The 13,576-nt window shown below is 38.0% G+C and overlaps 1 protein-coding gene across 3 annotated transcripts in view; it reads right to left on the bottom strand.

Moving 5' to 3' along the window:
- KCNK2 (potassium two pore domain channel subfamily K member 2) overlaps positions 1-13,576 on the bottom strand; it is a 196,761-nt gene that overhangs the window by 31,812 nt on the left and 151,373 nt on the right. For all 3 annotated transcript variants that reach the window (XM_058700295.1, XM_058700296.1, XM_058700294.1), the window contains exon 6: positions 10,102-10,241. In XM_058700295.1, coding sequence (XP_058556278.1) covers positions 10,102-10,241 — 140 coding nt within the window. The remainder of the gene's footprint in view (positions 1-10,101; positions 10,242-13,576) is intronic.

The following is a 13,576-nucleotide window of genomic DNA, read 5'->3' on the forward strand; positions in this document are numbered from 1 at the left end:
ACAATGCTTTGGTTTGATGAAGAAAGTCCAAAAACAATTTTGAAAGCAAAGTTCATGGTGACCACTTTTCCTAACACAAATTCTCAGAACAGATGGCAGAATCAAAACAGTCAAAAGAGACAGATAACATTATATCTTGATGTATTAAATCCCCATAATATGCTCTCTAGCTAAAGAAAATAAAATTACCTATAAAGTGCTTTGAGGCAAAAACTATTAACTTAAGTTATTTTCCTGTTATGTACAAATGAATAGAAAAAAATTACTCTGAATTTCCATTACTGGGTGACATTCTGTGAAATACCTGAAGCAAAAAGAAGTTGCAATTTATAAATAGTAAAGGTTCAATCTAAAGGAGGAAAAAAAAAGAAAGGAATATTCCTGCATGTTTTTTTTTTTTTTTTTTTTTTTTTTTTTTTTTAATTTTTTTTTTTTCAACATTTATTTATTTTTGGGACAGAGAGAGACAGAGCATGAACAGGGGAGGGGCAGAGAGAGAGGGAGACACAGAATCGGAAACAGGCTCCAGGCTCTGAGCCATCAACCCAGAGCCTGACGCGGGGCTCGAACCCACGGACCGCGAGATCGTGACCTGGCTGAAGTCGGACGCCCAACCGACTGCGCCACCCAGGTGCCCCCTGCATGTTTTTTTTTTAAGTAACAATTGAACTACTCTTTCTCGGTTTAATAAAAGGAAAACTACAAATGGATTCTTCCTCAGACCACATGTCAGAACACCAGAAAATCTACAGCTTTAATTCAAGAAAAGAATTAAGATAATAGTAATATGGGTAGATTTAAGGAACACTTAGTGCAGAACCTAGTTTTCAAGTCCGGAGAACACCCAACATACTTGAAATTTTTGCACCTACTTTTTCCTAGACTTTTCAAATGGACTCAGGGTTTGTGTTTAAATTCTAGCAATATGTATACCCATAATGGTTTCTTGTTTACCTCTTCTTTTATGTTTACTTTTTATTTCAACCAGATGAGAGACACTTAGACATATAAGCACTCACAGCATTTTAGAATAATACATAATGATATATATTGAACTGATGGTTAGTATTGATAGTATTAGAACTTTATACAATTATTTGATTTGTGAAAATAATTTGATGCTAATTTCTTCACAAACCCATGAGGAAAAGAACAAGGATCTAGTAAGCATCTAGTAATGCTTAATCTAGTAAGCATTTAGCCACACCCCCCACTCTACCCACTGAGTCTTTATAAAGCAGCCTCACAAAGGAGGTTAAATCTTACTTTATAAGAAAACGGAGACTCAGAGAGCTTAGGTATTTTGGTGGGGTTTGCAAAGCTAGCAAATAGGTAAGATGTATTAAATCTCTTCTAAGGGCTTCAGAGCCCATGCATTTTTCAGAAATCATACAAATCATTTCCATTCATTTAAAAAAATGTTAAAACTTTAGTTAAAACTTTAGTTTTCAAGAGATCACTGACCTGACCCATAACACAACCAGTGACCAAACTAAATTCACAAAGCCCTTCTCTGTAGATCCACAGTAGAAGATGGGTCAGATTTGGGTACTTATTTGTAATGTGTTGATATCACCTACATATCACATGAGAAGAAGAGAAAAAGAACGATAACGGTAACACACAACTAACTTTTTTTGGCCCTCGGGAGGCAGCGAGGCAGAAAGGTTGGGCCACGGAGTTACACCATCTGGGTTGATTACTTATTCTACCACTACTTTATAACCTTAAGCAAGTAATCTTACCGCATGTGCTTCAGTTTCCTTCATAGTAATTATTAGACAGCTGAGCACTTTGCATCATTATCTCATTTAATATTGAAAAAGAAATAAAGTATATTGTAGAAGAAAAGTATTTCCATTTTTACTACTCTCAAATCTTATTTTGTTTTCAGCATATGATTTGACTGGTAAGGACTTCCTAACGTTGTACCCACTAAGGTTCATGGTATGCAGTATAATCCTGAGATGATACAGAGACATAACTTGGGGTCTTGGTTCTACAGAAATGGCTGTCCATAAAATTCATTTAGAAATTAGAGATGTACTGGTATAAAAAAGTTACTGTTACCTCAAAACATAATTTAAGTTTTACATTGTTATTTGTTCTTTTATTTATTTTTATTCTACTTTCCAAATTCCTATTTACTAAGTAGGTGGCTGGACCTGGAATGAGAAGGACCCGTCTCCTTAGCACAACCAGGCAGAGTTCACCACGTGACCTCAAAGTCTGATTGTTCTTTTTTTTTTTTTTAATCTTTTTTAATGTTTATTTACTTTTGAGACAGAGAGAGACAGAGCATGAACGGGGGAGGGGCAGAGAGAGAGGGAGACAGACACAGAGTCGGAAGCAGGCTCCAAGCTTTGAGCCATCAGCCCAGAGCCCGACGCGGGGCTCGAACTCACGGACCGTGAGATCATGACCTGAGCCGAAGTCGGCCGCTTAACCGACTGAGCCACCCAGGCGCCCCAAAGTCTGATTGTTCTGAGCTCTTCCCCATAGTACAGTGAGCGGCACCTCCCTCCCCATGGGATAGAAAAGTAGGGCCCTTATATCTGCCTTATTTTATTTTATTTACTTTTTTATTTTAGAGAGAGAGAGAGAGAGCACAAGCAGGTGAGATGGGCATAGGGAGGGAGGGGAGGGGGGAGAGAGAGAGAGTGAGTGAGGGAGAATATTAAGCAGACTCCACCATCAGCATGGAGCCTGACGTGGGACTTGATCCCACAACCTGGGATCAAGAGTTGGATGTTCAACTGACTGAGCCACCCAGGTGCCCCATCTGCGTATCTTAAATAACACTTTGTGGTACTGCCTGCCTCTGTTTTATTTTATTCTTCCCCTTTAACCAAAGTTATATGCATTGAAATCTAAACCTGCGATGTTTATGATTACTGTATATTGTATCCATAGTCCAGCTTCATTTATGATTATTTTAGTATCTCAACAGAGAACAAATAAAATAGAATAAAAATAGACCAGAAAAAATGCCCCTCTCCCCAATGTTGGAAATCAAAGCAACAACCACAAAGTCTGATATGTTGTTTGAAGGTTAAAGAAAGGAAGGTTGGAAAGGTGGGATGGGGGAAGAGAAAGGAAAAAAAAAGTAAAGGCAGACTCTTTTAGAAACTAATCAGAGACTAAGTACCTTCTTAGTCAAAACTCCTTTCTCCACCTCTAGAACAAAAGTAAAAGCAAAATTATAAATATCAACTAGGAAATACACCACCTATGGAATCTTCCCAATAAGGATACCAGCCTCAAACTAACACCGATGAAGAGTTACTCCCAGAACCTAATGCAGCACACATCATATAGTACTTAGTAAGTCTTTCTTATTTTATCTTGTTTTTACGTAGGCTTCATGCCCAGCACAGAGCCTTGAGATCATGAATGCTTTAGGAATGAATCAGATGTTAAATAATCTCCTAACTGGTCTCCACGCCTCCAGTATCTTCACTGTCACAGCTCACCTCCCACCCCATCACGGTCCATACTTACCACATGTGCATGCCCAGCAGTACCCAGGATCAGGGCTGCTAACACTGCTCAACCCAGGTACAGTGGAGACACACAATCTTCTTTTATTTGTGCTCCGAGGGCTCCTATCTCCATAAGAAAACACTGAATGTGGCTCTTGGGAATTGTGCTTGATGTGCCCAAAGATCTATCTTAGAGTATGCCCAGTGCATGGCACCATTCCAAGACAATATTTACATTTTTTTTCTTTACAGGAGTGGTGCCCCTGGAGCACAACCCCATAGGGAATTCTAGTTACTTTACTTTCCTATTTTATGTTATTGCATTAGGCTTTCCTTAGATTCCTTTTCTTCCCCCATTGTCTGTAGCCAATCTTATCCATCACTTCAATTATCCTCTCTTCAAAACCTCAACTCTTTTGTCCTTCCAACAGATCCTATTGTGAATCAATGTATTTGACTATATTATTTGCTAAACAGTCCTTTACAGTGTCTGTATTCCACCCCCCTCCCCCACCTTAAATCAAGGTATCACTCCAGGTTCCATTTTTAGCTCTCTTGTTGGCTTACTTTACAAATCTCTATTAGGTGAATTTATCCTACTCCCAACTTACATTGTCATTTATGTAGTGATGACCCCCCAAACTATCTCTCCAGCTTCCATCCTTCTACCACTGTTCACACTTGAATTAGCCACCTGACATCCAACACATCCTTCAAAGACAGCGTGTCCAAATCATCTTCATTCTGCCTCCAGAATGTCTCCTTTTCCTGTGTTCCATAATTCCATCGGAAGCCAGAAACATGTCATCCTCTTTTTCTCTTTACTGCCCAAAGCTAATGGGTTACCACATTCTATTCTTCTATCCCCCAAATAGTTTTGAAGCCCGTGCTTTCATCCCCATCCTGCTGGCACCGTAGAGTCTTCATTCTACAGAACCTGGATTCTCGCAATCAATCATCGTTACTGAATGATCGTCTGCATCCAGCTTCATTTCTGATCCATCTTCCTCACTGTTGACAAGATCATTCATTCCACGTACTTAAAATCCTCCAGTGGCTCTCCAAGGTTTTCAGAATAAAGGCTAACCTATTTCAAATGGCATATAAAGCCTTTCATATTCAAAGCACTTCTCCCAAACAAAATAACAAGAAAGTGGTCGGCTGCTACTCTTCCAGGACTCAGGCCACAAATACTCTTTAATTGCTCATCCAGGACAAGAAATCCTGCTGCCGAGTCCCAGCTGTTTCACAGAAGGGAGGCATCGCCATCCCGAGTGAGATTAGGGCAAGACCAAATGCTGCCACAAGCTAGGCACAAGAAGAAAACCAGTTTTCTTACTATGATGTAAGGCCAACCTACTAAGGTGAGCGTTCCCATTTGCATGAACACCTCCAGAGAGTCAACAACAGGATATTGGTCAGGGCACCTGGGTGGCTCAGTCGGTTAAGTGACTGTTGGTTTCGACTCAGGTCATGATCTCACAGTTTTATGGCTTCGAGCCCTGCATAGGGCTCCACGCTGACAGTGCGGAGCCTGCTGGGGATTCTGTGCCTCCCTTTCTCTCTGTCCCTCCCACACTCTCTCTCTCAAAATAAATTAAAAAAAAACCCACATGATATTGGTAAAGAAGTGACGCTCGGCTGTCCACTCACTGTAGCCAGCTGTGGTGCCACATGGTCTGACAACACTGGCGTTCTGTGGTGGGGGCTGTGGTGGCGTTCATCTCACCTATGGACAGGAACACTCCAGATACGGGAACATATACATCAATACAAGAACTCTACAGAAATCACAGGCGTGTCAAACTCAAGGAAGGTGAAGTGTAGCAAACTATGTATAATAAGGATGTGCTATTCTGTGCTTGCTTAAAATTTCCCTTGTGACTTTTGTTGTCACATCTTACTTTTATTACACCTGTCTCAGATAGCGGTATTACTGTGTTATCCAGAATACCTAAATAATCTTTATCTTCTAAATGGAAACATCATTTCTTTAGAAGGGGGTACACGGCTTCACAGGAAAAGATCATTGGTCATACCAATTCTTAGCGTTGAACATATGCCTACTCTCCATTAAACTTTTAAAGATGATGAAACAAGTAAACACTTTTGTAGAGGTCATTATTATTATCCTTGAGGAATGCACATCAACTGTAATTATATATGACATTTTGAAATAATGCAGTGTTGCCTCAACTAATTTCTTCTGCAAATATTTCAGGTGCATCAGCTATACTAACATATTTCATTTCAGCATGTTCATCAAAACCCGTTTTTTCTAATTCCTGACCATAATATTTTCATTAAAATTAGTCATCATTGGAAACAATATGCTTTAGCATTAAAAAAAAAACCATAAATAAGGCCACATACGAGTAGAAGTCTATAATTATACTCAACTGATACTCATGGTATGGTTTAAGAATACAAAAAACAGTGGTGTCTGGGTGGATCAGTTGGTTGAGCATCCGACTCCTGGTTTTGGTTCAGGTCATGATCTCATAGTTTGTGAGTTCGAGCCCTGCATTGGGCTCTGTGCTGACAGTGTGGAGCCTGCTTGAGATTCTGTCTCCCTCTCTCTCTGCCTCTCCCCTGCTCTCTCTCTGTCTCTCAAAAATAAACATTGAAAAAGTTTTTTTAAAAGAATACAGAAAACAAAAACAAAACAAAACAAAAAATAATATGTAATGGAGACATTGGTAGGCAAAATATTTTCATTCAGGGAAAGAATGTTTTTAATATTATCACTTGGAAATTTAATACTATGTATTATTTTGTATATTCTATATTAGTTAACATTTTTTAATAGGGAAAATTTCAAGTTATCAAAAATAAAGATTTGCATTTTTATTCATCAAAACTGAAAGCCAGACATAACCGTGTTGCTTCTAGGAATGTAGGAAGTTTGTAGAGGTTACAGCATCTGGAATGGTTTAGGTACAGAAGGTAAGGAATCCAGAGTGAACAGTCACCCAGCACGCACGTTTCATCTATGTTAAGATGACTAGATTGTATTTAGTTGTGTTTTATTCCATTATGCCGTCTAGTGAGTTATTTCAAAACTAAAATGATCTAATAATGCTTCTTCCATTGCTGTAGAAATGTTTGTAGTATTTTCGTTTATAAAAACTTTGGCTCTGATAATCTGTAGGTAAATTATAAATCGTCTGTCCCATTCCCCTGTTGAATTTGTAACCCAATTTTGTCATTTCTCTACATTGCATTTAATTTATTTTTTCTTTTCTTTCTTTCTTTTTTTTTCTAGAGCAATTTATTTTATTTTTTTTCAATATGTGAAGTTTATTGTCAAATTGGTTTCCATACAACACCCAGTGCTCATCCCAAAAGGTGCCCTCCTCAATACCCATCAACCACCCTCCCCTCCCTCCCACCCTCTACATTGCATTTTAAATAAATTAGAAACCACACATCTGCTCAAACCGATGGCTCCATTTTAATTGGCACCACTGTCCAGAGCAGCTGTGGCTGCAGCTCCAGGAGGGTTCAAGTTAACTTTCGCTCATGGCCTTGACTCACATGAGCTTTCTGCAGATGCAGTCACCAGAAACCACAAGTTACTCAAAAGGTTAAGTGAAAGCTAAGAGACTTGTGGTAAGAAAAAAGCAATGTTTACTATGTTTCAGTGTTTAATAGCACGAAAACACGGTGACGCATCTCATACTTCTGTTTGAGAATCACGAAGATCACTCATAAGAAGGCACATGAACTTGTTTTTCACGTTACACAAGCCAGTTCATGTAGAAATTTAAATTTATTTCAAAAGATGGCGTGATGGCCCAAACTGTGTCTTCTAAAGACATGTTGAAGCCCTAACTCTCCATGTGACTGTACTTGGAGATGCGGCCTTTAAGGAGGTCATTGAGGTTAAATGAGGTCATAAGTGTGCATCGCTGATTTGATAGGACATATGTCCTTACAAAGAAGAGGAAAAGCCACCAGAGCTTTCTCTCCATGCACGTGCACAGAGAAAAGGCCATGTAAAGACACAGGGAGAAGGCAGCATCTGTAGGCTGAAGAGAGAGATCTGACCACAAACCAAGCCTGCTGGCACGTTGACTATGAACTTCCAGCCTCCAAGACCGTGAGAAAATAAATGTCTGTTGTTTCAGCCCCTCATCATTCATTTGTGTGATGGCAGGACTCCTGCAGATCATTATCTCATTACTCTGGAAAAGGATATTCATGCTTTGTACCAGCTAGTCCTATCACACAAAGCCCTGGTTTTTAATAATACAGGTTTTAAACTCTGATCAAATAGTCTATGCTATAAAATAAAAATAAAATTTCCCTCTGTTCTATATGCGCCTTAGTGGCTTTTACACTTTTTGACTGTGATCCATAATAATCTCAGTATGTGTATATGCATGTGTGTATAGAATATATAGTGTTTTTATAATATGTGTGTACGTGTCTTTCACAAAACGTCTCCTATCTGAAGAAGATATGTTCGGTTCAATTCTATTTTATTTACAAAATAAATGCTTGTCAGAATCAGACCAACACATACAAAGAAAAAAACCTGGTGGTTGCCAGAGGGAAGAGGGGTGGGTGGGATGGGCAAAATGGGTGAAGGCGACTGGGAGGTACAGGCTTCCAGTTGTGGAATAAGTCATGGGGATGGAAAGTACCACACGGGGAACATAATGATCACGTAACAGCGTTGTATGGTGGCAGACGGTAGCTATGCTTGTGTAGAGATGTTGAATCTCTACGTTGTCCACCTGAAACGAATGCAACATTGTGTGCCAACTATACGCAAATTTTAAAAATTAATTAATTAAAAAATAAATACTTGTGTGTGTTTTAAAAATCCATTTAAAATCTTGTTTATGGCTAGAGGTTTGAGAAATTTTCTTTTTAGCTATGTTATCCAAAACATTTCTTAGCTTCAATTTCCTTTTTTTCCTGTAGCATCTCAAGATCCTTAAAAGTACACCAAAGTTAAAACAATTACAATATTCTCTCCCTCACGTTCTCTCTCTCTCTCTCTCTGTCTTGTGCGCGTGCGTGCGCGCACACACACACACACACACACACACACACACACACAAAGTCTAAGATGGAGGTGATTCAATTGGGGTCCTGTGCTAATGATTTCACATGATTTAAATCAGAATGTCAAGCAAATTATCTTCATGATTTGTTTATAATAAAATATTTGGTTTTATGGTGCAGCTAAGATATAAATTAATGCATACAGACTATGTGAGTTTTTAACTGAGAAATATGGTACCCATGAAGGGAGTGCTGAATCACTTACAGTCTTTCTAATTACTATAGACACCTAGGGTACTGGTAACAAATTATATGACTTGATGAGTTTCAAGAAAGTATTTGTAGAGAGAAATGAATATTATCATTTCCTAGCATAGTCTATTTCTCTTGGGTTTATGTTTAAAGAATCACCTTTGCTGTATTAAAGATTTTGACACCAGGTGTCTCCTAGCATATGAACACCAGATAATGAAATGGAGGGGTAATTAAAGGAAGATAATGGATATAATAACTGAAGGTTTTACAGATTTGTTTTTCTCAAAAAAGTGGTAGAGTTGGCTAAAATCTACAAACTAAAAATACAGAAATCATAATAAAACACTACTGTGTCCCTCAAACTGATAATACTCCTGGGTCTATAAACATGAAATCAATGTAATTTCCAAAGTATAAAATTTCAAGATCAATATTTAAACTTTAAACTTTCCAAAATTTCATGAGTCAAGATTCTAATGTTCATTTCTGTATGTATAATTGTACAAAATAAGTAAAAGGGTATCTTTTGAACACCTGAAATCTGTACGCAGGGAAACTGGCCTTAAGGCATACAGCTTTGGGTACATATGTGTGCATACATGTGTGCACTTGCACACATTTATAGCAACCTAAGAAAGGAGGAAAATTTTAATATAGTTAAAAAATTCAATATTACATGACACATTCACTTTTTCATGCTATTGACATCTTGGCATAAACATTTTCTTGTTAAAAAATGTTTAAATGTTTATTTTACTTTTGAGAGAGAGACAGAGTGTGAATAGGGGAGGGGCAGAGAGAGAGAGAGAGAGGGAGACAGAGAATCAAAGCAGGATCCAGGCTCTGAGCTGTCAGCACAGAGCCCGAAGCGGGGCTCGGACCCACGAACTGCGAGATCATGACCTGAGCCGAAGTCTCAGATGCTTAACCAACTGAGCCATCCAGGCGCCCCTTGACATAAACATTTTCTATTGTATTTCTCTTTATGGAATAACATTTACTTTGTGACCTTAAGAAAAAAAAGAAATAAAACAAAAGAAAAAGGAAAAAAAATGGTGAAGAAAATATTTTAAATTACATCTTTTTTTCATTATAAATTAGCCTCAGCACCTTGATAGCATCTAGTACACAGAGGTGTTAAGCAAATATTTGTTAACTGAATTATACTTTAACATACAGCAAATATACACCAAACATAAATGTTAAACATTTTAAGTAACATTTATTGTAAACAATTATGTCAAACATAATTGTAACATTATTGTAAACAATAAATGTCAAAAAGATGAAAATAATTTGTACTGAATTAGCTAAATAGGAGTGTTTTTGCACACTTCTTAATTCTTACCTCTTCCTTTGTCTTTTTTGATATCACTCGGAGCCAGTCCCCAATCATGCTCAGGACAGCAGCAAAGTAAGCGAGCCCTACAAGGATCCAAAACCACACGACAGGCTTGTAGAAGTCTAGATATTCGATATCCGATCCACCTGTGTGAGAAAAATAAAGCAGGACAAAATAACTTTGTATTCATGAAGGTAATTAATATGGATATTTGCTAAAAGTACCAACTGAATTTTGGCTTGCAAAACAGAAATCCTGTCAATTGATCCATGTTACTGTCTTCATATGGAATTCTTTCCTCTCCTTTTCTATTTTTCAAGAATGAGTCACAAGTTTTGGTTTTTTTTTAAGTTTTTATTTTAATTCCAGTAAGTTAACATCCAGCATCCAGTGTTATATTTCAGTCACTACGTTCTTCTTAATGAGACTGTTCATTACATCTCTAGGTCATAATGATTTTTCTTTGTTCTAGATTTCTTTTTTTGTTTAGCTAGTCTAGGGGTTCAGTATTCCATGTGTACTGGTTTCTCTTTCCACATCTACTGAACATGTAGAAGACAGAAATGACACCTTTTGGGGCATGCATTTGCCTTAGCGTATTTACATTACTGCCAATCAATACATGGTTACCAATCAATACAAAGTCAACCTGGTCAGAAAGTGTCTCTTATTCTAAAATCACCAATACAATGGATTGATAACAAATGCCTGAGACAATGCCTCAGTGGGTCTATATGGAACACATAGTAATTTGTAGATGATATTGCCGTTCATTATTTTCTGACTTTTTAGAGGAATTCCCATGCAGGTCACAAATTGAAATCCTTAGCTGTCAAGACAAAATTAGCAAAGGACCTCTTCTGCTTTACTCTAATCTTTGTTGCTTCTCCATCCATTTGGTACAAAAGCTGCACCTATGAGAATCTGAATACATTTCAACACATCCCTACCTCAGCACATATTAATGGGGCACTTATTAATTCCCCAACACTGAAAACAGTTACTTCTCTTCACAAGAGAGAAGAACAGGTCTCTCTCTGCAGAAATTCATAATTTACTCTGAGAAAGCCTCACATAGACAATTTCCCATAATGGGGTAGATCAAGGGATAGCAAATAAGAATAAAAAAGTGTTGTGAGAGGACATGGAAGAAATGATTTTTACTTCTGGAAGGAGAAAGGCAAGAAGAGAAAAGGGGGTCTTCAGTAATAAAGATCAAAACAGAGAAAAGTTCAGTGTATAAGTACACGGCATATTCAAAGGACTTTTAGTAGCTAACTCTACATATGGATGGGGGCCAGGGAGTAGATGGGTAGAAGAGAGGAATGTAGAAAAAGTGAATTGTGTCAGATTGCAAAAACTTGTTCCTAACACGATGGGGTGGAGGTAAAGTTTATAGGTGATAAGTCTTATATTCATGTTTGACCCTATGCTCAGAAAGAACCAGCAGCAGAGAAGGCAGGTTCACAAGGAAAGTCTCATGAAAAACTTTTGTTCTGAACTACCCAAGAGGTTATTGTGCTTGAGTTAGGGCTGGAATGGAAAGAAAGGGTATTAGAGGCAGCATCATCAAGGAAGGGCTCTAGGATGACCAGAGCTCCTCTTTTGGGAGATGACAGTAACTGAACGGGAAACACAGGGGAAGGAATAGTGACTAAAAAAAAAAAAGTAATTCAAATTGGTACATGATAGGTTTGAAGTGCTTGCGGTACCAACAGGTGAAGGATGGATCCTTACATACAGATCTAACGTTCAACAGGGCAGAGAAAGAGATCAGGATTGTGGTATCAACAGCACGGAGATTAGACGCTTAGAGGGGTCACAGATGTACTCCATTCACAAAGGTTCAATCCGTCCATTCGGAAGAACAGCTGATAAATAGCAAGTATGCATGAAAGTCAAATACAAAGTCGAAAATAAGCATTACTATATATATATTAGACTATGAGTTGCCCACAATGACATTGTCAAATATCAAAGGGTCAGAGTAAAAAGAGAACATTTTTCTCTTGGGCAAGTAACAGACACAAGTTCAGCTTTCTTTGGGGACAAAGAGTAATCTGAAAAGCACAGTTTCCAAAGTAAATAATATCACCTTCAAAATATGGTAAAAATTTTACCTTGTGTAAAATTTTCAAAAATACCATTTCTGGGAAGGATTGCGGAGGCCAAATGCATCTCATGATGGTTAAGAGTTGGCCCACGGGGAATGCAGTTCTACAAATTCACAGAAGTGACTTAAGAAGTTGTGTGTGGAAACTTGTTATACGATAGGCTCTCTAGCGAATTCCATTTTTCAAATGTTTCCATTTCAAAGAAACCAAAATGACATTTTTTTCCGAGTACTTTCTCTTTCAAAACCAGAAAGTCTTCATCCAAATAGCTGTGACTCACTTAACACATAAGTTCACCAAGATGTTGATTTTAAAAGTTAGTTCATACTCAAGATGACTTTTTATAAGTCTTCTTTCTTATAAACAGGATGTCACAGTTTGAAAAGAGTAAATTAGCTTAATCACTGAAAGGTCTATATTTGGGTAAAATGTTCATCCCACAAGTTTTGGTGGATTCTAAGCCTGGGGGTGGGGGTGGGGAATGCTTCCCATTCTCAACTGCTGCTCTTAGGAATGAAATACCGGCAGGCAAATGATCTAAGGAAAAATGATGTATACAGGAGTGTTGTCAAACAACTCATAAGTCCTCTCTAAGATTTATGAATTAATTTCCACACTATCCCGTCCGCTTGATCCAAGAATCCAAATTAAAATATCAGTAATGTCAAGATAACTTGCTTAAAAGGGGCTGTTGGTCTCATTTTTAAATTAGGAAACATCAACAAAAATTTTTTTTTTGGCTGTTGGAAGCATTAATTTTAGTCTAGCTACATTCAGGAAACCTGTACATGGGTCTTTTGCTTATTCAGAACCTCAGGTAATGTCTCTGTCCTGGATTTGCTGCCTGTGCCCCCCACCCCCATCTCTACTCTGGCACCCTTATCATTTTTTCCCCTCTTTCCACAGACTCCTGAGCTGCAGCCTGCAGTCTGCTATAACCCGCCCTCCCCTCCTGGGTTCCTCACCCACTTGGCAGGAACAGTCACCTCACTGCTGTTTTCTTTGTTGCCACTGAAAATACGTGCACAAGTCCTTTCCATTTTCAGACCTTCCTGGCTAATCATTATAGGAGAATAGACAGATGGTAATAAAAATAAGTAAAGAGGGGTGGAGGTACAGAGGTTTCAGGAATCTTATGAACTATTCCAAGTAGTTAAAATAAGTCTCTTCCTGACTCCCATGGGCGCCATTTTTCTCTGGCTTTCTCCTTAGTGCTTAAGTAAGGAGATCAGCCAAAATCTATCTAGAAGATTAAACTACTAAAAATATAGGTCAGGAAAACTTTATTATTATTATTATTATTATTGTTATTTATGGCATTATTGCTAGGAACCCATTTTAGCAATAGTGAATTTGCTTGGAACAAT

The sequence above is a fragment of the Neofelis nebulosa genome, chromosome 15, assembly GCF_028018385.1.
Source record: "Neofelis nebulosa isolate mNeoNeb1 chromosome 15, mNeoNeb1.pri, whole genome shotgun sequence".
Classification (NCBI taxonomy): Eukaryota; Metazoa; Chordata; class Mammalia; order Carnivora; family Felidae; genus Neofelis; species Neofelis nebulosa.